The following is a 24623-nucleotide window of genomic DNA, read 5'->3' on the forward strand; positions in this document are numbered from 1 at the left end:
CTAACGTCTGGTCTAAATTTGACGTGTACTGACACCGAAGGACATGTACCTTGACGAAAAGAAGGGTTTTTGCAAATCGTTCGTTTTTTTCCTCCGACTAGAATGTTATGAATATTCATGAATGGAAATAGCCGCTTGATTTAGTGTCAAAAAAAAAAGGAAAGACTTGCTGCTGATTTTATTGATAATTTCTGAGGTTGTGTCTATTGGGAATGACATTTGAGGTGATAGCATCAGATGAGAGAGCTGCTTGTTGACGGCGAAGGAGAGCTGGAATTTGTGGGTATGTTCCCTAACTTTTTTCCCCCATCAATTTGATCAAAAAAATTGTTCAGAATCAGATTTTTTTTAATTTGACTTTGAGGGAATGGGAGAGGGCGCTGTTTTGTGTGTGTTGTTTTTGATTTTTTTTGGGGGGGGGGACTTTTTTTTTTATAGGGGTTGTTTTTGTGAGGTTTTAATCGACTATTTTCTTTGATAATTGAAAGTTATAATATTTATTCATGGAATTACCTTTTTTCGTTCTAGCGCCATATTTTATTTACAAAGGGCCTAGCCAACAAGAGTTTAAAACTGACTGGCTTTGCTTTTGTAATAATTTGCAATAGGCATTAGTAATTATCTTGTGTTGTGAAAGTAACTTAACATTTTTAAATTTAAATTATAATTTATATACATTGTATGCATCATGCATTTGATTGATTTTTTTTGTTTAAATCTTTTGTTTTTAACTAGAAAAACTAGTGCTCGATCAACAAGCATGCAATGACGATCCATTGATGCCTTTTTTGTGTGCATTCTTTGTGCATAGCCTATATTTATATTATTTTTCATGTTTTTTAGGTCATACATTGAAGCATTTTTTAAGCTTTTGCCATGGAATAGTTGAAAGTTCACAGAAAACTGAAAAGTTAAGCTACAGTCCATCATTTGCAGCTATCCAAAAAGTAACTGACGTAATCATTGTTGAAAAATATACCTGGTTGAACGATAGTAAGGTACTAAACTCCCTGTGTGCAATTATTCTTTCTGGCATGCTGTCATTTTGAAGAAATCAACAAAAGAAGGCCTTTCCAACGGTGCGTCTTAAAGTGCGCCACCGTTGGAAATTGAAAATAGTAGTTCGTTTTTTTTATGCCACGAAGCGCGCGCACACGTGTGCGCGGTTGCTACAATTTGTCGGATCAGTGCGCGACATCGCGTAGCTGCAATCGGCTCAGTGAGAACGTGTCTCGGACGCTGAATTCAGGCCCAATTCAAAACAGGATTCAGCAACTTTTGATTTGAATTCGGGATCCTAGAATGCTGTTTTTCTCGGAAAATATAGCTGAAGCTGAGCTGAAACTTCATCAGGCTAGTTGTTCAGCACCCTTCTTTAGATTTTGAGCACGTTTGTTGCTTCAAACGAACAAAATGCACAAATTACAAATGATGGACTATACCTTTAAATGTAACACTAATAAGAGAACCTTTAAAAAAAAAAAATGGGCCTATGTTTTATTACAAAACCACATCAAAAATAAATGTAGAAAATTTAGTCGAAAAACTTATTAGCCTTCCTATCATTATAAATATTGTGGAGCAGATTTTGTCCATGCATGATGCAACCATGGGTTCATAAGCTCACTCGTATAATTATATTTGTCACTAGTATTATGTCAGTGCCACTTTAAGTCTCCCTTTATGATTATTCTGGAAGAATTACGATTGTTAATTGGTCCCGTGAAAAGTTTCTCAGCAGACTATCAAAAAAGTATCAAGACTTATCACAAGTTTATTTGGTCAGCCAGATTTGTTGGAATTCATTCAAGGAAAATCACATGACAAAGTTATCCGCTGTGTCGTCGTCTGATGCAAGAATTTGCATATATTGCACTTCTAGCTAGTTGCCTGGCCCAATTCTCCTGTACCTAGCCTGAAATCCATACTGTTGCCCAAGTCTGTCTGCAATTTTATAGTGTCCATCATTACATGTATTATTGGAGCTGAGTGCCATGCTAGCTCTTACGCAAATAGCTTTGAAGTAGTGCCAAGTCATGTGACAGTTGCCAGTGGTGGTGTTTATGTGTGCGTTGGCACGTCAGCAGGGTTTCTTCCACGTCACCATACAATCAGGACATGTATGGCACAGTCCATTCTGTGGAAGGGGTGTGTGACCTTGGGTACACTTTTCTTTTTGTACTCGGAATTTGTGTCCACACACACATAATACACTGATCTGTACCAAACAGTGAATTCTCCATTCAGCTATTTCCAGACTGCAGTTTTCCACTGAACAGGAATAAGTTTACCTGACAGTGGTGAAATTGAAATTGAAAAGAATAAACTAGTCATAGTTTTAAAAAAAACACAGGGTTCAGAACATTCTTACATAGGAAAGCAGAGACACTATTGTTTAAATCTTATCAGTCTATTTTAAGGAATTGGAAGTGTGAATTGCCAGAATTGGATAATCCCATTACTCTCCTGAAGACGGTCAGAGCATACTGACCGGAACGTCAAGTTTATACCTCTGGTTCTTTTCAGAACCATTCTCTTAGTTGAGAAATTATTTGCACATGGTGTTTCCGCAAACCTTTCATTATTTAGTATCTCCACCATGCATTGAAGCCTCAAATCTTACTAATCCCATTACATATAATGCTTTATTTGTCAGTATATTTGTTATCATGATGTCTTGAGATGGCACGGTTTCAATTCGTTTTTTGAGGAACTGAATGTCAAGACCAAATGGCTGTAGATTATTTACAGTTGTTCCGCTGACTTCCAGGACATTTCCAGTTCCGTCATTGGATCATGGAGGAAGAAAATAGATAGAACAGTATATACCAAGGCTATAGATCCTGAAATGAAACGTTGCAATGCATGTGCTCCGTCCTGCTCTAGTGATGTTATATTGTGTGCCAGTACTGACGAAGAAAGGAGAAAACTTTCATGATTTCACAAGGTTTTCTCATGTTGTTAAACTGAAAACAGAGCCATCTAGAAATTAGCCTAACTTACAACGTGTACATGTACATGTAGTATGTGTATTGGACTGGGTGGGTGAACCTGTGTGATAAACAAAAGAGGGACAATAGGGGGTCCCCGATTGCAGGCAAATACACTATATATAGGCGTATTCTAATGCCCTTTTTTCACCAGTGCTTAGGCTTACCCCCCCCCCCCCCCAATATTGTGTAAGTGCCCATTTTTTTTAAGGAGTGCCGTTTTTTTCTGAACAATTACGTACGTACGTGAGTGTGCATTATTGTCGGTTTTGAACAGCGCCCCCAACGACTCATCAGGGGCCCCCCCCCTTTTTTTTTTAAATTTTACGGAGGCAAAGTGCCCGGAGATAAAAAAGTGTCTACATTTCACCAGGGCTGTGCAAGTGCCCTTTAAAAAAACATTTTTTACCCCCCCTCCAAAAAAATAAATAAAAATGACCTTGCGACTACGCCACTGTACACACTTGTATGCACTTGTGCACATGTACATGTACAATTGTACACATTGTAAAAATTTGCTAACCCCCTTGAAATTTGAATCAATTTAGAAACTTGTCTCCTTTGTTCAACTGTTTTGAAAAATGATCATACATCCACTTCCTTTGTCAGCTATGAACCCAAACAACTTGCTTGAAACATGGAGGTAGGAAAGACTTAGAAAACAGCGTTCAGTCCTGGTTCCGTCTTTCTTATGGAACCAAAGTAGAAAGCCCACCACCCCTACAATCATCAATCATCTGTCCAGTAAAAGCTTATTATTATTTTGTCCCATGGTTCACCCTGTGCATACGTGATCATTCACCCACACACATATAACCAGTAAATTTCGCTTTCTTGGAATTCACAGGGGGGTGCATAACAAATCCATCTGCTTTCCATATCAGGTGACTACCTCCCCCCTCATGAATCATGGATCATTCCAGAAATGCATGTAAACAGAGCTACGGTAAACTTGTACAAGTCTACAGGGTTCAATTTATTTAAGACCTTCTGGCTCAGAATTTAGAGTTGTGCCTTAAATTGTCTTTGGTCTAAAAAAAGTGGTCAAGTGAAACTGGATAATTTGATCAAGTTTTTTTATTTTGATTTATGTAGAATTTTTCTTTTCATTGCTGACATTGAAGGCTAGCTTGGTATTTTGGCATAGAAGGAAAGCATGCAAGGACTTGGACAAGTTTAGTATTTTCAGAACAAGGGACCTCTACTCTGGGGGCTGTGTTGATCAACACAGACATCACAGGCTTTGCATGAAACGCTGCTGCAGCGCTAGCTAGCCAGCTCAGTGCTAGGTTAGGTGAGCGAGCGATCAGGGGCTCTGTGCTCCATTGTCGGGTATAGACTAGTCTGAACGTCGTTGTTTGGGGCTGGTTTTATGAACACTCATTCTTGGAGTGCTCATATTTTTTGCCTTGTCGGACTGGCTTGTGAATCGTACTCATTACAGCGAGGTTTGCTGATTACCATTCAGTTTGTCTGAGTGCCTTGAATTGACATCCACTTCACATTTTTTACTCCGTTTGGCTGATTTTTTGGACAACCTACAGTCACATTTGAGTCGAGAACTGAAGAAAGGAACTCACATTTTGAGGTAAGAGCAGAGCCCGATTCTTGTATCACGTGGTGATGGTCACAGAATTAAAACACTATCCAAATCATTAAAAATATGCTTTCTGGTTTTACAAACTCAGTCATGATTGTTGCTCTCAAAACAAAACAGAAAGAATGTTGCAGCTTGACGTCACTTTTTTTCATTATCAGTCGATGAAGGTCAGTCATTGCAAAAATGTTAAAAAAGACATGAATCTGGGACTGAGAAACCTTTCCAATTTTGTTAGAAAATACTTTGAAAATGTTCTTGACTCTCCATAGGCTTTGTACACAACCAGTGATGTGGCGTCTGGATACTACTACACTCTTTCCAACAAAAGTGTTAAGGAATATTTGTCACAGCTTTTGTGCGGGCTCGAAATCTGTTTGTCCTCTTACTGTGTCATGTTTGTAATTTGTAGGAAAAACATGTAAAAGTAGAAAATACCTACCATAAAACTCTTAATATTATTGTCTATAATTATTGTATATTTTGCACTCTCTTCACATAAAGCGGTTACAGAATTTTCCTGGTTCCAAATGAATAATTAACATGTACTTGAACTTGATTCAAAAAGCCGCCTTGCACAAAGATAAATCAAGTGGAACTGGTGTTTTGGGCGTTCACCCACATTCAAACCGATGTGCATGGCCATGGACATGTGTGAATTTCAGCAAGCTTCTTGAATTGTTTTATTTATGTGAAACTCGGCCTGAATAAGTATCACAAAAAAAGTAAACAGTGCCTTTTTGCTAGAAAATATATAAAAATTGTAAAATTGTTGTAAATGCTTGGTTCTTGATGTTATGCATCGTCAGGTTTTGTTATGAGAAACGCCCATATTGGAGACATGGACAAGAGGGTCACTGCCACAATATGGCATCAATAGAACTTTGTGTATGAATGCACACTTCAAATGCAGTCCACCCCGGTCCCGAGGCACAATGGCAAGTTCTGTGAAAAACTTGTTTTTACAGAGACTGTTAAAGCTTTTGCTGCCCCCAAACCCTGAATTCTCCAAAGAAACACCCAATTTTGTTAAGATTCAGGACTGAATTGGCATAGACATACATGTAGCATTCAATTTTGTGTTATATGTTTAGTGCCAAAAAAATCCTACATGTAGTTGCTATAACAGTGGCGGAACCAGGATTTTTCCAAAGTGCATTGACTTGGGTGTTGAAGTCCAAGTTGTTATTGTTGTTGTTTTTATTGGGGGGGGGTTGTCGGTGGATTAGGAGAACAGTTTATAAATGCGTACTTAAAGACCAAAAATGCCTGAATCAAGATTTGCAATATTGAGTGATGCTGTTATTCTGGGAAATTATAGAAATTAGGGATTTTTCTATTGTCCCGTAAATAAATAATCAACATTGGGAGGGGGGGGGGGGGGTTAGTCACCCCCACCCCCTGGGGGGGGAGGGGGTAGTCCCAACCACCCCCTGGGATCTGTCTTTGTACTAAATGTACATGACTGCAGTGTTTGGTTTCTTAACTTCGGTTAATAGTTTTAATAGTTCGACTGTCTGTGTTTCTAAGACAGATTATTTTGAATATAAAGGAAATTGGAATATAACATTGTCATAATGTCAATCGTGAACAAATTTTACACATTTTGTAGTATGAAGTAGTAGGCCTAAATGTCATGCAAACCTTTGCTTCTGTGTCCATGTATGTATAACATGTATATTGTTTATTGTGGGAACACTATTTTATAAAGTGGAATACACTTCATGTAGCCTATCTGTCTGTGAAAAATGCATAATTTATGTATGTGCAACATGTCAATCTGCATATTTGTGTGAAAACTTCCATTTCACAATGTATTCACTTAAATATTAGACGTTCGGCAATATATAGTGGGGCGAAGAAGGAAGTCTTGAACAGTTATAATAGTAGATTTTTTTAATGGAAAAATACCACCCTCGTGACGTCATTGATGTTAATTTTAGTTTCATGAAAGTGATTTTGAAAGCAATCTGGGGCTTCCCCAAAGCAACATTGCGCAAGCTTTCTTTTTTGGTTGTGAGAAACAGAATGAACGTTGCTCAATCACATAACTTCCGCATATTTTTTACAGTAAATTCTCTTTATTTGACTCCGGATCGCGGTCTCTGGATTCAGTTATGGTTCAGTGCCTGTGCACTGTAAATTACTGTATACAGCGCCAGCTCCATGTTGGACCCGTGCCAATTCTAAAGACCGCAATAATATTCCCCCTGCAAATTGCAACCCTGGGATGACTCAATTAGGGTACATTCCCTCAACGTACACATGAAAATTTGCCAAGATGCAGAAAATAAACATCTTTGTGGAAAGAGAAAATGTAACACACAAAAAAAGAAACAACCCCTACGTGAGGGAAAAAAATTCCCCTGCTTGCAACTAGGGTCTGTTGCAATCAACATCAGGTGATGAAGGTGTTTATGGCAAAAATACTTTGTCCCCGATGCACTGGAGTGGTAGATTATAAGGCCCGCTATTGTGCCGGAGATGGGCTGGCTGCCAAGTTTCCTCTCAAATTGGATTTTGGAGGTTCTCTCTGTATTTGATTATATCCCAGGGCCATAGACATGTCGTGATCATGTTAAAGGGAAAATACAACATTTGCAAACATCGAAAAATAAAACTACCAAGTTTTTGCGAAATACCTTAATAGGACGTTGGTAAATGACAGTCTAAAGCATCGTGTAAAATTATGGCACCTGGTATACTGTCATTTTCAAGAAAAGTGGTATTTTTGTATCAATTTCCAACGCTGATCGGCCGATCAGCGTTGGAAACAACTGTCTTTTTTTCAAATACTGGCCCCAATTGACTATTGCACTTGTTTGCAATCGATTACAAACCTATGAACGGGTACGAGCCAGCTAGACTGGTTTCCTGACCTTACAATTCCCCAATTTTTGTAAACTGCTCTGTTTCTTCTTATATGGAGTCAGGGAACCAGACTACAGGTAAATGATCGTTTTTCTTGGTTTTTATAGCATTTTCGAACCCAAAACCTCCAAAAAGTCAGTGTAACTATATTTGCTTTATATTTCCAATCCCCCAATTCCATCCATTTCTGAAAATTACAGCAAAAGCAAATGATGTATATTCCCTTTAATGTAGGTACATGTATAAGGGTGGCAGTTGTGTCTGTAGTGTTGATTTCTCGCTCTGTAAATATCAGAGATGCATCCCCCTGGCTTTCAAGCCAGGGGGATATTGCGATGGTGTTTTCCTACTGTGTGTCTGCGTGTGCGAGTTTGTTTCTGCATTCAAAAGGGGACATTGAACAATAGAGGACCATCGGGTCCCCAATTATCGAAGGTCCCCAATTTGGCGATCTGTACAAAACATATGGGAGGTCTTCCTAAAAAGTTAGTGCAAACAAAAGAGGGACAAATGTGTTCCATTTCACTGTAAAGTTCAGTCATCAATCTCATCCAAACTTGAAAGGTTGTCTGTGCAGAGAAGGCCTACGTCAAAAAAAAAAGCCTTTCCAATATGGATATTTACGAGGTCTCTGGAGAGCTCAGCTCAGTATCAGCTCAGAACTACTTATGACTCTTACATACGTACCGAATGTTAGTTTGATGTCCTAAACTCTCCATTCAACTGAGAACTGGTACCTGCCGGGTGGACAATCAAGGCCGTCACTGAAAATTGTCCTTACTACATGTAACTGCCTAGGTACAAACTGCCAGGATCTCGGGGGGGGGGGGGGGGGGGGGGGGCGCAAGTTTTACTTGCAGTATTGTTTCAGTCCTCTGTGCTGCATCAGATGAAATTTTGACAAAATGAAAGTTCTCTGCAGACTGCAGACTTTAAGAAAACAAAATTAATTTCAGAAGCTTTAGCTGCTGTGTGTACTGAGTCGCTGAATAAGCACAACTTTAAGACACAGAAACGTTGCAGCATAATGTGACATCAAGAAAAAAATCAGAATTACAGTGGGGAATGTTTTCATTGCCACCAATTGGTACGGCTGTGTGTGATCTGAACATGCTCAAGTGACAAAATATACATCCCTAAGTACATGCACATTTTATGTAAACAAATATGTACATAAATAGCTACGTGTACTTATACAGGTAGCATTTTTTGTATATCATCAGAGTTCTAATGTAATTTTTGAATAACTCGGGGGTGATGTAAATTAATACTGATGATGATCAAAGCCTGCTTTTAAAATTAATGTCGGATTTGTTTTGAGTAATTTCATATACTACACTACTGTGTTCATACATCATACATTAAACATTAATACAGTACAAATTTTCCCGCTATTGTTGACACAACACACAGTACATGTGTATGTAGCAGCTGTACTACACGAATACGTACATGTACATTGTACATTTACATGTACATGTACATGTAGTGTTGAACAATTGAATTTGTAGCATTGTGTTTTTTATAAATCAATATATTGTGTGATTCATCAGATATTTTGTGACACCTTTGTTTGACTTTATTTCAATGGTTAAATGACTACAAAATGTAAAGTTGCACCTTACTCATAAGAATTCTTCTTTGTTACGGTATCATTGTTCTGATCTATAACAAAAAATATGTCTTGCACATATGAATTGGTTTGTTAGTTCTTGTTAGAACACGTCTATTAAAAGCACTGATCTTATTGTGTGATGATGTTGCCCCTGAAAAATGCATCCATTGTATGCTGATGATGATACTGGATGAGGCAATGGAGCTACAGTGCATGTCAGTGCATGTACATGTATGGGACAACTGACAATTACTGCAGTGTATACACTTTGCCTTCGTTTAAAGGAACCAGAGCATATGAAATACACGTAGGTTAAGTTGCATTCCCCATCTTCATCAACAAATTTGATTTTTTTTTCTCTTTTAAAAAAATTTCAACTTGTATGTTTTTATATTCCAACCAAAAAAAACCCTCCTTTTTTTTCTTTGTGGGTGTCTGCAAAAAAGGACTGGTTCCCTGTCACTACGTTATCAATACAGACTGGGGGTGGGAACCAGCCTACCCTGCGAGAACGGAATTATTGTTGAGCTGCCAGTAATATGAAATTTGTAAAGTCATGATTCTGGCCCTATAGGCTGATTTTTTATTTTTTGGGGGGGGGTCTATGTTTCATTCAAAAGTGGATAACTTTTGTATTGCTAGAAACATGGCAATTAATAAAAAAATTAATCTTTTTTTTTTTTTTTGGATGAAAATAGCACGGAGAATGCAACGTTAGCCCTAACCCTTTCAGATACCCGTACTTCAAACTGTCTAGCTGTAGATTTTGGAGGATTTTACAGGATTTTGTGCCCTCTCCTCTTGGCAAATGATGACCGCTGAATGTGTAAGTTAAATGGAAAGTTATGAAAGGGGATTGCTTCCCCTTCTAAGCAGCCGACATCATGATTGCATTTTGGTTTCAATGTGATGTATTTGCATTACAGAAATGAAAACTAAAGTTGTAGAGTTATTTTTATATTCGGGAGCAGTACTCGCGTCACGTGCAGTGTATGTAACATAACAAAACACACTTTTTGTTGATTTTTGCGTCGAGCGCCATGGACGCTTATGAAAGTTCTTTTGTCCTTCAGGAAGTCTAATTATGTTTTCTTCTTTATTTAATTCCTCAATCCTGATTTTGTAATTTATTATTTTTTAAACTTTTTTTGGACTTCCTTTATTTAATATTTCTTTCAGTTTCACTCAAATTATAAAATTCCATGACGCAAACGACTGAGCTAAAGTTACTTTCCTTAGAGTGTTTGTGATTTCGTTTTCATAATTCTTGACGTTGCAGCCAAAACAACAGAGACGTATCAAAAACATCTCTCTGCAATACATTTTCAGTTTTGGTGTGCCAGCCAGCTAAAATATAAATGAAGTTTTGAGTTTCTTTTGCTCATGGGAATATTTCATCACGGAGCTAAATTTGAACATGTTTTTGCATTTACTGTCTCCTAATTTTGTAGACATTTTTGTTTGTTCGGCTGTTATTTAAAAAAATATACCACAAAATAGATATGCCTGGAATAGAACAAGTTTACCCGAAGGCATTCAGTTGCAATACCTCTGGCTTCTCAAAAAATAAAAATATCACAGATGTTTATACATTTTGACAAATTATTTGCTGGGTCCAGCAAATAAATTATTTGTTTCCAACAAATTTTGTGTCAATTCATTTCCACAGACCCAGTAATTTTGGATTCTAGGGTCCCGTGTTAGTGGCGGGACATTTATTTTGTTGGGGAAAACATTTCTAAGAGAACATGAACAAGTAGGCAGGAACATACATGTATGGGGAGAAGAAATAATTGAAGAACGTTTTGACATAAAATTTATGTTCAATGTGTACAGTATTAAAGGGAATGTACATGTACATCATTGGCTTTTGCTGTAATTTTCAGAAATGAACTATTTGAGGGGTTAGTATAATTGATCAAATATTGTTTAAGTGACAAGTTTGAAGTTTTGTGTTTGAAAATGCTTGAAAAACCAAGAAAAACAAAAATTGTTTAAGTAGTCTGGTTCCCTGACTCCACCAAAGATAAAATGGATCAATTTATAGATGATGGAAAATTGTAAGGTAAGGGAACCAGCCTAGCTGGCCTGCACCCATTCATGAACATGTAACCAATAGCAAACAAAATTTGGACTGAAAAAATTGTAAATTTGGAGCAGTAGTTGAAAAATAGTTAGGTTTTTCCAACGGTGGTCGGCCGACCACCGTTGGAAATGTATACAAAAATACCATTTTCTTGAAAATGACTTCACACCAGGTGCCATAATTTTACAAGATGCTTGAGACTGTCATTTACCAACATCCTAGTAAGGTATTTCGTAAAAACTTGGTAGTTTTATTTTTTGATGTAAATGTTGTATATTCCCTTTAAGGGAACTCTTGATAATAAGGACGGGAATACTGATGTCCTAGACCAATTGACATTTTGCCCACATCCTTGAAGATTCATTCCACTCTTTCCCATACTGTTCTAGAACCTTCCTGTCCGTTCCTTGAAAACAGTGGGAAACCATTTATTTCATCATGTAGGATGTCACGTTTACCATGTAGGCGGGAGAGTTGCTCTTGTCTTGTGTCATAAAAGAAGAGATATTTGTATCAGATGGTATTATTCATATTTTAGCAATATTTTAATCAATAAAAAATAGGAGCAGTCTACACATAGTTGCCTGGGCATTCTTTTGTAGTTAACAATTGCTTAGAAATAAGCAAATTGGCTGTTTGCCTCCCCTCTGCAAAGAGTTGAAGTTCCCATGGTCTATGGTAAGCGGTTGAAACCATTGGTAAAATAGGGAGGGGTTTAGTTCCAGGACACTTGTGAGCGGATGGATGACTCATAGGCTTGTGTGCTGTTAAACTTGTGCTAGTCATTTGAGCGAAAATCTTGATGTTTTGGTACAAACACGAATGTGACTTTGGATTCAAATATTCTTGAGTTTACAACTTGAATAGTTTCAGCATGTTTGTAGAAAACACACACGTATTGGAAGAGGACACATCAATGCATTGTGTACCATGATTGGGAAATTCAAAACTCGCACTTGCTCTGTTTGTTGTCCAGAAAGAGAGCAACAAAGGGACTTGAACAAGTCTACTGCCACATCACTGTTATTATTTCCCCCTATGATGACATGCTAATAGCATACGTCAGCGCTCAGCGCTCAGGGATATGGCATGTTGCAATCTATTTTGGGGTTCCGTTCAGTTCCTCCTTGGACACCAACAAGAGAAGACGACCAACCCAGAATGTGCTTGTGTGATTGTCAAACGATTTCAGTAGAATTAGAAGGTAAAAAAATATGTTCACTGTAGTAGAATACAGCACCAATCTGTATTGATGTTGGGGATATTTTTTTTATATTCAAACTTGGAATCAAGAAAAATTAAGCTTTTTTAAAAATAAAAAAATAGGTAAATCATTGTAAAATCATTATTTCTCCATGGTAAAATGTATGTTATGCTGTTTTTTTCTTTCTCTAAGCTTCCTTTTCTATCCCTTGTTTTTGTGTGTAGGCCTCCCCCTGAGTGGCTCTGCATAGGGGCTGGTGTGTGATGGGCGATTTTCATATTTAAAAAAAAAAAATGAAAAAAAATAATGAAATAAAAATTTGTGTGAAATTGCAGAACCTGTTGCCTTTCCCTGACTTGTGCAATTTCTTCCCAAAATTGCTGAATAGCCTAAATTTTTAAAATCCTGTTTCAATTTTATCATCGGGTGTAACTATGGTAGAACTGCCTGGAACTATGTACAATATGTTACAACATTCTGTTGACAATACATGTACCAGTATATGATGTTACTTTGAGGATTTCCTTTGTGTGTGATTCCATTTCATTAATGTTACGCAAATTCTAGCCTTATGTTGGCACGTTTGACATTGTCCCCTAGTTGGCCACTAGGCTCATGGTAAAAACAAGTATGGCCTTGTGATGGGCGTTTCTCATTTAAAAAAAACGGGGGGGGAAATAGAAACAAAATGTTGTATACAATTGCAGGTTTGCCTTAATTTCACTGACTTGTGCAATTTCTTTCCGAAATTGCTGAATAAACTGATTTTAAGAAAATCCTGTTTCAGTTTCATCATCGGATGCAACCATGGTAAAACTGCCAGGAACTACATGTATGTGCAATATGTCACAAAATTCTTTTGAAATCGTACAATGTACATGTTTTTTTGCCGATTTGCTTTGTGTGGGATTGTATTTCATTAACGTTACGCAAATTCCAGCCTTGCATTGGCACGTTTGACATTGTCCGCTAGTTGGCCACAGACTCGCAGTATAAACTACATATATACATGTACTATGTACCGGTATGTATTTTCAGGTATGTAGCTAAACCTTGTCGTTACGTAAGTGACCAGTAGTAATCTGTGTTCAATGTCGCCCTATACATTAAATCCAGCGGCCTTAATTTGTGTTCGACTGACTATCATTGAGATTGCGTGATGTGGTCACTGTCCCTGAGATGGCCTCAGTTATTTACTTTCACATTGTCAGCAAATCGGACTCCGACTGCGTGTGTACTTCACAATATTGATTAAAGTGAACTGGATAGTGCGAGTGCGATCAATGTCGCTACGTGGAGGTAACAATGTAGTGCAGTGACCATCACCGAGTTCAATACTGTTCAGTCGATCGGTTTGCCGACACGTTCGGCTTTGTCTCTCAGATGCCTACGTTTTCTTCGCTTTGTTAGTCGACTTGACGTCCCATTGTGGAACTGATCTAGTCTTAATGGGCTCTTGTTTGTCTAGAGTTAGTTTTCTTGCTGTATGGTCAATGCCATTTTTCACTCCATGGTCACCTCAAACAATAAACATGCTTAACCCACTTATGCAAACATACATTCTGTGTCAAGTAGTCCTTGCAGTCAAAACCAATCAAGTGATGGTTTTCAACAGTTAAGAATTCCTTGCCTACATGAAGCAGGATTGACTGGCTGTGACTATTTATGTAACTTGATACAGCTTTGCTTTGACTCTGGGTGATTTGCCAGCTGTGGCTGCAACTTGCCTGCTTTGTCTGTTCATGGTCTGTTGACTGAGTTTGACTAGTCACAGTGCTTGCTTGACATATGATCTGACTGCTTGTGACTAGCCTGTCCTAAAAGTATAGCAGGGAAGTGGATGGAAATTTTGACTGTCGCTGACTGTTTATACAGCAGAAGGGTTATGATGCATGTGTAGTGGATTGCAACATGGAAGGACAAATGACATCACATATTGATGAATGGAGCATGTGTTCAACAGGATAAGATATTTGTTTGTACATGTACGTCGTGCACTACACTTGGATGGGTAATTTTAAAGTCGAGGCCCTATATTTTTATTTCATTGATATTACAAGACTCTTACGTGTAACTTACGGTATATTTGTCCCAATTCTAAACGAAATCTACATGAGGGTAGAATAGAAATGTACATGTATTAAAGCTATAGTCCATCATTTGTAATTTGTGCATTTTGTTCGTTTGAAGCAACAAAAGGTATTTCGCAAAAACTTGGTAGTTTTATTTTTCGATGTTTGCAAATGTTGTATATTCCCTTTAAGAATCACCGTTGGAAATGCCTTCTTTCGTTGATTACTTCAAAATGACAGCATCCCAGAAGGAATAATTTCACAGGGAGTTTAGTCCCCTTACTATCTTTCAACCAAGTTTGTTTTTCAACAATAATTACGCCAGTTACTTTTTGGATGGCTGCAAATGATGGACTATAGCTTTAAAGATTATGGGACAGCCAGATGTTATGCTAATTTAGGATGATCATTATTAGGCTATACAAGACATGTACTGGTAGGCGCTTGCTAGAATGAATAACAATTTCAAGAACACTACATTGTACCTGTGGACTACATGTATTTTAGACTCATTATTATAATACAATCATTCACTGAGTGGTGGGGCATTTGTTAGGGATTTTCAGTTTTCTGACCAGCTTCTTTGTGCTAGTCAAATCCTGGAAGAAGGATCCACCTCACCGACCACAAAAAATGTTTGTTGTTTATCAACTGGGATTAACAGCACAATAACCTGTCCATGAAAAGAACAGTGTTCATTGTTGTGTGTTGCATGCTCTCCTTGGAAAACATCTAAACTGGGGATGACCTAGCTGGCTTGGTATAGATTGGACATGTAGGACTAAAGCATTGTGGCCGGATTAGTTCTAATCCCTCCACAATCCACATGAAGACGTTTACTTTGTCCTTGTTGGGACTATGTACCTGTATGTAGATCAATATTCAAAGCATGGACCAACTGGAAGGCCTTTATGTTGTGGTGGGTGACACTGAAGGAACAAGTGGCTATAAATAGGTGTGCACTGCTGCCTAGAAGTTTCTCCTGGCATGGGGGTCTGTTGCATCAGCTTGTGTTGTTGGCAGAGGCTCAGTGGGCCAGGGAGGGCGATGATGTGGTCTCGGTGGTGTTGACAAACTTGCATATTGTGTTGGAGACGTTTATCAACAGTCCTGGAATCTGCTGTGCATATTTCTAAATGTCCTGTTTTGATATGACTCTAAGAAATACAAGGCACGCTTAAGAACAATTCATAGTTGGCATGAAAGGGAATGTAAGTTGTCTTGGCAAGTATTTTTTCCTGTAAATTCCCAAATGTTGAACGCATTTCAACTTTTGCAAAATTGGAGGAGAATTTGTCAAATGCGAATTCGCTTCGCAGAAATTTGCAAATTTGCATTATTAATGTAAATTATGAACTTACAAAAGGTTGTGTCCGTGTTTTTCTTGGCCTTTAAGTATTTTTGTGAATTCTGTATCTGAAAGTAAAGCAAGCCGGGAATTGTAAGCAATTTGACAGGACTAGTAAATTTTAGCAAATTGTTGAAAACTGCATTTGAATCAGTACATGTATGTACTTATTCACATAAACATGTGCTCACTTGGTCTTTCTATCGCTTAAAAGAAATGTGTTTTTGTGTTGAACTTCATTTGTTGTGATCAGGGAGAATTGTGAATTGATGTTTTTTTGTTTTGTTTATATTTATTTAGGCTATGCCAGGACCAGCGAAGGCTCACACGAAAGGAAACCAGGAGATGAACCCACTACAGAGTGCATTTACTGTGAGTAGTCCTGGGGACTGTTTACAACGAGAATTAGCTAGCTGAATCAATTCCCTTAATTTCCTCCAAATTAGAAACAGTTATTCAAACTGTCCAAGAAATCTTACTGTGTAAGTCTACCCATGTAAATGGTCGTAGCTGTGTTACGCAGGAACTGAAGCTCCAAGGCCCCAACTATAGTTGGGACTGCTCCAACTATAGTTGGAACTGTGAATGTTCCAACTATAGTTTGGACATTCCCAACCTGTTGGGACAGGCCCATCTAGAGTTGGGACAGGCCCATCTCGAGTTGGGACAGGCCCAACTAGAGTTGGGACAGGCCCATCTAGAGTTGGGACAGGCCCGACTAGAGTTGGGACAGGCCCGACTAGAGTTGGGACAGGCCCATCTAGAGTTGGGACAGGCCCATCTAGAGTTGGGACAGGCCCATCTAGGGTTGGGACAGGCCCCGACTAGAGTTGGGACCATGTTGTAGTTGAGGTGTAACAACAATTCAAAATTGTCCAGTTTGCAAAGCCAGAAAATATTCATTTTGCTTGAGTCTCATGATCACCTTGCCCCCCCCAAAAATGGAAATAGGTTTTAATCCCTAAAACCAATAAGTGGACTAAATCGGGCCCTTTGTGTAGCCAGATGCATGATAAGACTTCCATTGAATAGCCATTCTGATTTCTGATTCAATTGAATATAATTAACCTATCACGGTAGAATCGCGTCAACGCAGCTTGTGAAATATTGTCCAATTACATGATATACAAAATGGACGTGGAACGCGCATAATCTGAGACAAACAAAAGTCAGTGTACAAAAATTCCATAGGGTTGTCTAAGGGGCGTGGCTAACTCGCAAACAGCAATAGGTCAATTGTGTGCACTCTGGGACCAGCTCTTTTTAGTTTTGTATTTTGTTGAGCAAATTTCTGTGTTGAGCATGAAATTGAATTCTTGGCGTACTTTTTTTTTGTTCGACTAGTTCAAGACATCCAGCACTCCAATGGATGACAACTATCAGGCCGCATCGGGACGGATAGCCTCCCTGCCCGTGGACATCAAGCAGACGTCGACGTCTTGCCATCACGACGCTAACCTCATCAACAACAACTTGCCTGTCATCCTCAGCAACGTCATCGGTAAGTGTAGAGCCCAAAGTCCCTTAAAGACACAGGGGAACATCGGTATTAGGTCTCTCTCAAATATAACTCAATATTCTCCTGACATAAAAAAAAAAAGTTGTACAGAAAATATCGGTGCGTCGTGTTGGTGTGGGAATTTTAGATTGTACGACAGATGGTGTGATGAGTCATCGTCTTTTTCCTGAGAAATATCAGATGATTTATGCTTTTTATCAACTGACACTATTTACTGTTTAGTTCGGGAAGTTTCCAGCCTCGTTTGGTTGTTGTTAAAAAAAAATCAGTTGGTGGATTTTTTTCACTAGAGGGCAGCAGACATAAAAATCAAGACCAATTTCCTGAAGCTGTTAAGCCAAGAGTAAGGCTGTGTCTGTATTAGTTGGCTACGGCTTGAAATTACACACGAGTCTAAGGGAAGCGGCTATGTCTTGAAATTATACACAAGTCTATGGGAAGCGGCTATGGCTTGAAATTACACAAGAGTCTGTGAGAAGCGGCTATGACTTGAAAATACACAAGAGTCTATGGGAAGCGGCTGCAGCCGCTTCTCATAGACTCTTGTGTAATTTCAAGCCATAGCCAAGTCATTTTGGACACGGCCTAAACCTGCTTAACCAATTGATGTGCTGAGCAAATATCAGGGGAACCAGTTGTACAGAATATGCATTGGATGCTATGTTGGTTGGTAACCTATTATTGCTTAGCACATAATGCACTGTTCTAAGCATATTCTTTTGCTTACCGGCTTTTAAATTAAATTGGCCAAAAAACCTTACTTTTCCTTCGGGGTTTGTTTTGTTTTGTGTGTTCATGGAAGAATTGCTAGACACATGCGGCTAAGTATTATGATGTTTATTTTTAAATACTGCCATTTGCCCCGGGCGAAATTCCCTCCTGCAGGAGAGTTATTGAAACCCGCACTGTACAGTTGGAAGAAATGGATACATTTGAACTGTGTTTTCATATAAAACTGAAAAGGTTATTCATGAATGTGTAAGACTAGATATCGAGATGGATTTTGAGTTGGGGGGGGGGGATCACTGATGATAAAAGGCTTGTCGAGGCTTGAATGCGCCAACGAATGGCAATTTGTGGATCTAAAAAAAACTCACTGAGCCCTTTTTAATTTGGATGTTTGGTTAATCTATAGGATGGCAGTGTGTTGCTGGTCAAATTGTCAGATTGGCTGCTCCGATTGTTCAGGTTTTTTTTTCTTCGTTTTTTTTTTTGGATGTGGGTGGGTTGATATATTTACAGTGCGTTCAGTGCAAGAATCGCAGAGCCCACTCTTTCGAGATGGCGGCCGGTCGTTACTTGCAGCGGTGTTCACGGAGTTGGCATTCAGATGAGATTTTGTTTTTCGACACCAAAAATGAAATATCAACGTAATCCTCAATGAAAATATCCTGCATAAAAAAGCTCAGCGTTAATAAGAGTGCAGTTGATTACTTTTGGTGTTGGACATCAACATGGATGCCGTTTTCCGCTCTCGTAAACCGCCGACTTTGGTGTTCACCTCCTTCATAGATTCCACGGAGAGTCAGCTGGCCCAGATGTCGCTCTCGTCGTCGACGGACGAGGTCAACCAGACGGTACTCGGCTTGGACGGTAACCAGAACAACAACCGACGACGGAGGAAGAAGAAAAGACGGTCTCCTGTGGGACCTAGTAAATTTGAAGGTAAAATTCTCTACCCGTTGTCACCCTAAAATAAGAAAAACGACTGAGCACGGTGTTTTCCTAATCTGGGTTTTGTTGTTGGCCTTAAAGCTTCAAACTGCAGTTCTATTATTTTTCAGTGTCTGGCATGGGCAATTCCAGTGTTGTATGAAAGAAAATGTAATGAACATGACCGGGCCAATTAAACCATGGTTAATAATGATTCAGAGAAATGATCACAATCTCCTAGTCTGTAATCTCCTTGACCAAACTAGATACGATAGATACATGAGATTTGAAAATTTATTCACTGAGCTTTTAAATACAAAAACATGTTTTGTGATGTATTTGAGGCTTGAATTGCCCTAATGAAAAACATGCTCAGTATTGGACACATTGTCTACCACCGAGTATCATATCATCAAAATATGTTAAGGCCAAGTAAAAGATTGTGTGCATTAGGTTCGAGAATTAAAGGTTCCGAAATTATTTTGGAACAAGAAACAAACCCAAACCCTTGATTTTTTCCCTAGCTAGACAATGTTAAACAGAAATTTCAGAAAAGTTCTAAGCATTTTGGTGCTGAATATGTGTTTTATTGAAAAGGGATTTTGTTTTTAAGATGAATGCATTAAGTATTAAATTTTCAAAAAGCTAAAATAAAGTTGTTCAAGAAAAATGTAACAACAAAAACTTTCATCTGTAAATGATGGGAGAAATTTTAGGGGAAAAAAAAATTGTTTTAGAAAAATCGATAGCCCCCTTTACCGAAAAATACAATTAAGAAAATTAAGACACATGGATTGAATTTATTCCAAAGTCAGCTCAGTCTTTTTCAATCTGTCTTTTTTTAGAAATTTGACACACACAAAAAAATGCGGAAATTTAATACCTTTGCATAAACAAGTTGAATGGAGAGTTGCCGACCTCGGGATAATAGACCGGTACCGCTGACATTTTCATCACTGGTAACCTGACTCGTTTAATGCTGCATCGGTCCATAACAGCCCCTCGCTTGTTTGAACGCTTGATAAGTTGTGTAACTCATTCCATGCAACTGCGGTGCGTGCTCTGAATAGGAAAACTGATCAGTTCGGTTGTTTGCACTGCATTAGAAGAAAAAAAACTCTGACATTTACTTGCTAGAATTTGATATCTGGATGTGTTTGCAGTGTGGAACATGGTTTAATTTTGGTGCAGATTGTCCAGTCTGGCACTGATTTATGTAATTTTACGCAGAAAGCAAAACAAGTGAAATTAATCGTTCAATAAATCTAAAAAAAAAATAGCAGAATTATTTGCTCAGAAATAATTGATCAAATTCTTTGAATTATTCATTCCTTACAAGTCCCTGGAAAATCATGTGAAGGTTAAAAATTTTCAATTGATTTTTTTATAAGAAAGAAAAAAAATTACTTCATTTAATTGTAATAATTTCTTTTTCCAGATGTCTACCTCATGACAGATGAAGTACTAGGGACAGGGGCCTATGCGTCAGTCATAACCTGCACCCATATACCATCAGGGAAAAACTATGCTGTTAAGGTGAGTAGATTAATCAACTAGTTAGCTTCCAAGCAGATTAACTAGTTAGTTTTCAAGCAGATTGATCAACTAGTTAGCTTTCAAGCAGATTGATTAACTACATGTAGATAGCTTCTAAGCGGATTAATTATTTAGTTAGCTTCTAAGCAGATTAATTAACTAGTTTACTTCCAAGCAGATTGATCAACTGGTTAGTTTCCAAGCAGATTGATTAACTAGAAGCGTTTTAGCAGATTAAGTCACCAGTTAACTTCTAAACAGATAAATTAACTAGTTAACTTCTAAGCAGATGAATTAACTAGTTAGCTTCCAAGCGTATTGATCAACTAGTTAGCTTCCAAGACATTCATTAACGAGTTAGCTTCCAAGCAGATTGATTAACTAGAGAGCTTCCAAGCAGATTGATTAAGTAATTAGCTTCCAAGCAGACTAATGAACTAGTAAAGTTGAAGTTTGCCAAAAGAAAAAAACCATGTTTTACAGTTTTGATTTAACAGTCTGGTTTGACCAAAACAAATCAAAGTCACTGGTTTGCTATTGTGTTGTAATCTGTCAGTTGTTATTTGTTGACATAACGGGAACTTTGGTTTAGCGATGGTGGGGACAGAGCTCTCAAAGTGTCAATAAAGGATTGTCTGGTTATCATATCTTGATCAAAGCTTTCATTTCATATCAAAGTCACTGTACTCATGTCTTCAGAATTTGCACTTATATTTACCTTAATATGATCAGTAAATATAACTTGATGGATTGAGATTTCAAAAAAGAAATGTCTTTGATGTGCATTTTTTATTATTGAAAATAAAAAGATGATTTTTCGGTTTTATATTTTGATGTGTGTGAAATCATTCCATTCAAACATTTTTGCTTGTTACTGGGTATGTCTTAAAACATTTTTTTTTAATAAATGAATTATTTAGAAGTAACTAGACATATGTTTGTGGACAAACACATGGTTTTTTTTTGGCATTTTGGTATTGTATGTTTATGTCATGTTATATGTCATGTTATAGACTGATAAGAACAAACACATGCAGTAGAAAAATGCAGAGTGATCAGGACCAATAGTTATGTGGGCATAGGCCTTAAAAAAAAGCACCTTTAATTGAGCCGGGCATCTCTGAGGTTGAATAACAAAAATGAAAGACTAAGAGAAATGCATTGAGAATGAAAACAAACAATTCACACAATTCAGAGGCATGCCTCTGACTTATTGTCAAATAATATACTTTAATTTGTTGGAGATCTGTACAAAAATGATAATTTTTGTCTGATATTTCTTTTACCTAGATGATCAGGAAGAGACCAGGTAACAGCCGATCCAAGGTCTTCAGGGAAGTGGAGACCCTATACCATTGCCAGGGTCACAAGAACATACTGCAGCTCATTGAGTTCTTTGAAGATGACGAGAGGTAAATAAACGTCACTATTACATTGTATTACATTGTATTACATCGTATTACATTGTATTTATTCCCTTAACCCGCCTATGCAAATTTGCATTCTGGGCCAAGTATTCTAGTCCTTTCAGTCAAAATCAGTCAAGTGGCTGTTTTAAACAGTTCAGAATTCCCAGCCTACATAAAGCAGGATTGACTGGCTGTGACTGTTTAAGTAACTTGATACAGCTATGCTTTGACTCAGGGTGAGTGATAAAACAGCTGTGACCACATCTTGCCTGCTTTGTCTGTTGACCCAGTTTGACTAGTCACAGTGCTTGCTTGATATGTGATCTGACTGCTGGTGACTAGCCTTTGTTAACGGTATAGCGGGGGAAGTAGAGGTGAATTTGACTGTCTGTGACTGTTTGAGTAGCAGGAGGGTTAAGAATCGGTAAAACCGAGTGCTCGGGCAGCTTTGGGCAGTACAAGGAGTAATAGGCAGGGCAATTTGGGGCGGTACAGGGACTTCATGGGTTAATTCCACAGATCTAGCTTTTCTCTTCAAACAATCCCCACAAATCCTGAAACCATTTAATTGGTTTCTCCTGCAGGTTTTATTTGGTGTTTGACAAGATGGAAGGTGGGGCCTTGCTACACCATATTGAACAGCGTCGGACCTTCACGGAGCAGGAAGCCAGCATGGTGGTGCGCGACATTGCCAGCGCCCTCACCTTCCTACATAACAAAGGTACGTCATCATGAAATCTTCCCCAAGGCATTTTTTTGTTCTAAAAGGAACTGTCATTTGCCATTCAGCCTCAATCCTCCAAAAACCTCCAAACCCGCCTGGAAGATTTTGGAGGATTGAGGAAGGTTACAGTTATGATAAACAATTCACCAAGTAATTTGAAATGTATGATCGGTCATTTACTTCAGGAATTATGTCTTTTTTTTCTGTGTAACACAGATTCTGCATGTACCAGTTTGAATACTGATAATACAGTCGACTCTCGTTAGTACAAACTCTGTTAATACAAAATTCTGGTTATAACAAACATAAAGCCTTGGTCCCGACTGTGCATTTATATGCACAATGAATGGGACTGATGTTCCTCTTAATACAAAATTCTGATATAACAAATAATTTGGCTAGGTCCGAACATTTGTTATAACGAGACTCGACTGTATGTGAAATAATAACATCAAACCAAACAGTGCCGAATCTTCCAATTTGATTTTATTATAAGATGGAATTTTTGCATACGGGTGATATAAATCAAATTAGGTTTTTGCCCTTCACCGATGTTTTAACACTGTATACTCAGTGCGTTACCTCCCAACTTTCACTCGGGAGGTAACACACTGAGTATTCAGTGTTAAAACGTCGGCGAAAGGCAAAAACCTAATTTGAATTTGATTTTACATACAATTTTTTACAACATAGGTTAGTGTTAATGCACATTGGTGCATAAGTTTTGGCCCAAGCGCCATAAAAACAACACTCGAGGCAATATTCTACCATGTCTACAATGGAAATTTACTGCCTTCAACCGTTCTCGGATGTCAACATTACTTGTTTACACAATGTGTTTATTTATAATGCTGGCATTGGAGGATAAACAGACAGGTCAACAAGATCAGACTAATTCAGTTATCAAAGGTTGAAGTCCGCCAACGGAAATAAATATCACCTGATTCAGACGAACCCAAAGTCCAATACCCATGTTATTATTTTTTATCTGATTAGGAATATCAAGGTTGTTTGCACTGATGGGTGCAAGTACCAATGGCCGTTTAATGTTGCTAAATGGAGTTAATGGGCCATTGTTGTACGTGTATAAATAAATGGGCACTGATTATATTGTCAAAAATAACAACAAAATTGTTATTTTTAAAAGTTCATGTCTGTGAGCTATTTGGGAAATGTTCTGTTTCTAAAATGTGTGCTTCCCTTTAGATACATGTACATGTATATATACTTCAACTCAATTTAGTTCAGTTCGATTTTATTCATCATGCCAGAATCAAACTTTATTTCTCAGTTTGCACATAATTAAAAATACAATTAATTGAGTATTAAAGCAGATAGTATACATTAAAAATAAAATTAAGGCCCCCCAAAAAAGTCTCCGGTTTCTGGTATGGAGCTTGCCCAAAAAGTGGTGCGGCGACGCAGCCTTTTTTTTTACCTGATTTTTTTGCTTCAAATGTCGGCTGATGACTGCAAATGGTGCACGACTAAACTTAGTGCAAATATATGGGAGTCCAGAGAGGCCACATAAAGCTTATTCTCGACCATAACCCCATCTAAAAACACGTTAAAATTGTGCACCAGCAGGATTCCAGTCAAACCAGTGAGTTTGGCGGTTTTGAGACATCATCTTTCATTGAAAAAAGAACTTTTTCATTTTGCCGACTGGCTACGGCGACGCGCGCGCATACCAGAAACCGGAGACTTTTTTGGGGGGCCTAATTTAATAATAGAGGTGTTACATAAAATAAATAGGTAACATGTACATGTACATGTAAGCGTTTTATGTGACGTTTTACTGCATTATACATGTACAATTATTTAGCCATTTACTTTTTTTGATTACATTAAAGTTGCATCAACAGAGGGTTACAATTATTCCATTTAAAATGTGTGTTTGTTCTGTATACCGGACTACCTCAATGGCCATTTTTTTGGGGGGCAGAAAAAATTTACCCGAATCAAGGTAATTTTTGTCAGTGTATGAACAAGGAGTACA

At 38.0% G+C, this 24623-nt stretch overlaps 1 protein-coding gene across 4 annotated transcripts in view; it reads left to right on the forward strand.

Moving 5' to 3' along the window:
* Window positions 1-105: 105 nt before the first annotated feature.
* Window positions 106-24623, forward strand: part of LOC119728338 (MAP kinase-interacting serine/threonine-protein kinase 1-like) — a 29095-nt gene continuing 4577 nt past the window's right edge. The window contains exons 1-7 of one of the 4 annotated variants that reach the window (XM_038200537.1): window positions 106-283; window positions 16084-16155; window positions 17128-17284; window positions 18815-18967; window positions 20394-20491; window positions 21782-21903; window positions 22485-22621. In XM_038200537.1, coding sequence (XP_038056465.1) covers window positions 16087-16155; window positions 17128-17284; window positions 18815-18967; window positions 20394-20491; window positions 21782-21903; window positions 22485-22621 — 736 coding nt within the window. In that variant the 5' untranslated portion in view covers window positions 106-283; window positions 16084-16086. Of the gene's footprint in view, window positions 284-4257; window positions 4579-12265; window positions 12364-15417; window positions 15647-16083; window positions 16156-17127; window positions 17285-18814; window positions 18968-20393; window positions 20492-21781; window positions 21904-22484; window positions 22622-24623 lie in introns of those variants that run through there. The other 3 variants (XM_038200540.1, XM_038200538.1, XM_038200536.1) reach the window with 3 other exon arrangements.

This window comes from Patiria miniata, unplaced genomic scaffold (genome assembly GCF_015706575.1).
Source record: "Patiria miniata isolate m_02_andy unplaced genomic scaffold, ASM1570657v1 HiC_scaffold_20, whole genome shotgun sequence".
NCBI lineage: Eukaryota > Metazoa > Echinodermata > Asteroidea > Valvatida > Asterinidae > Patiria > Patiria miniata.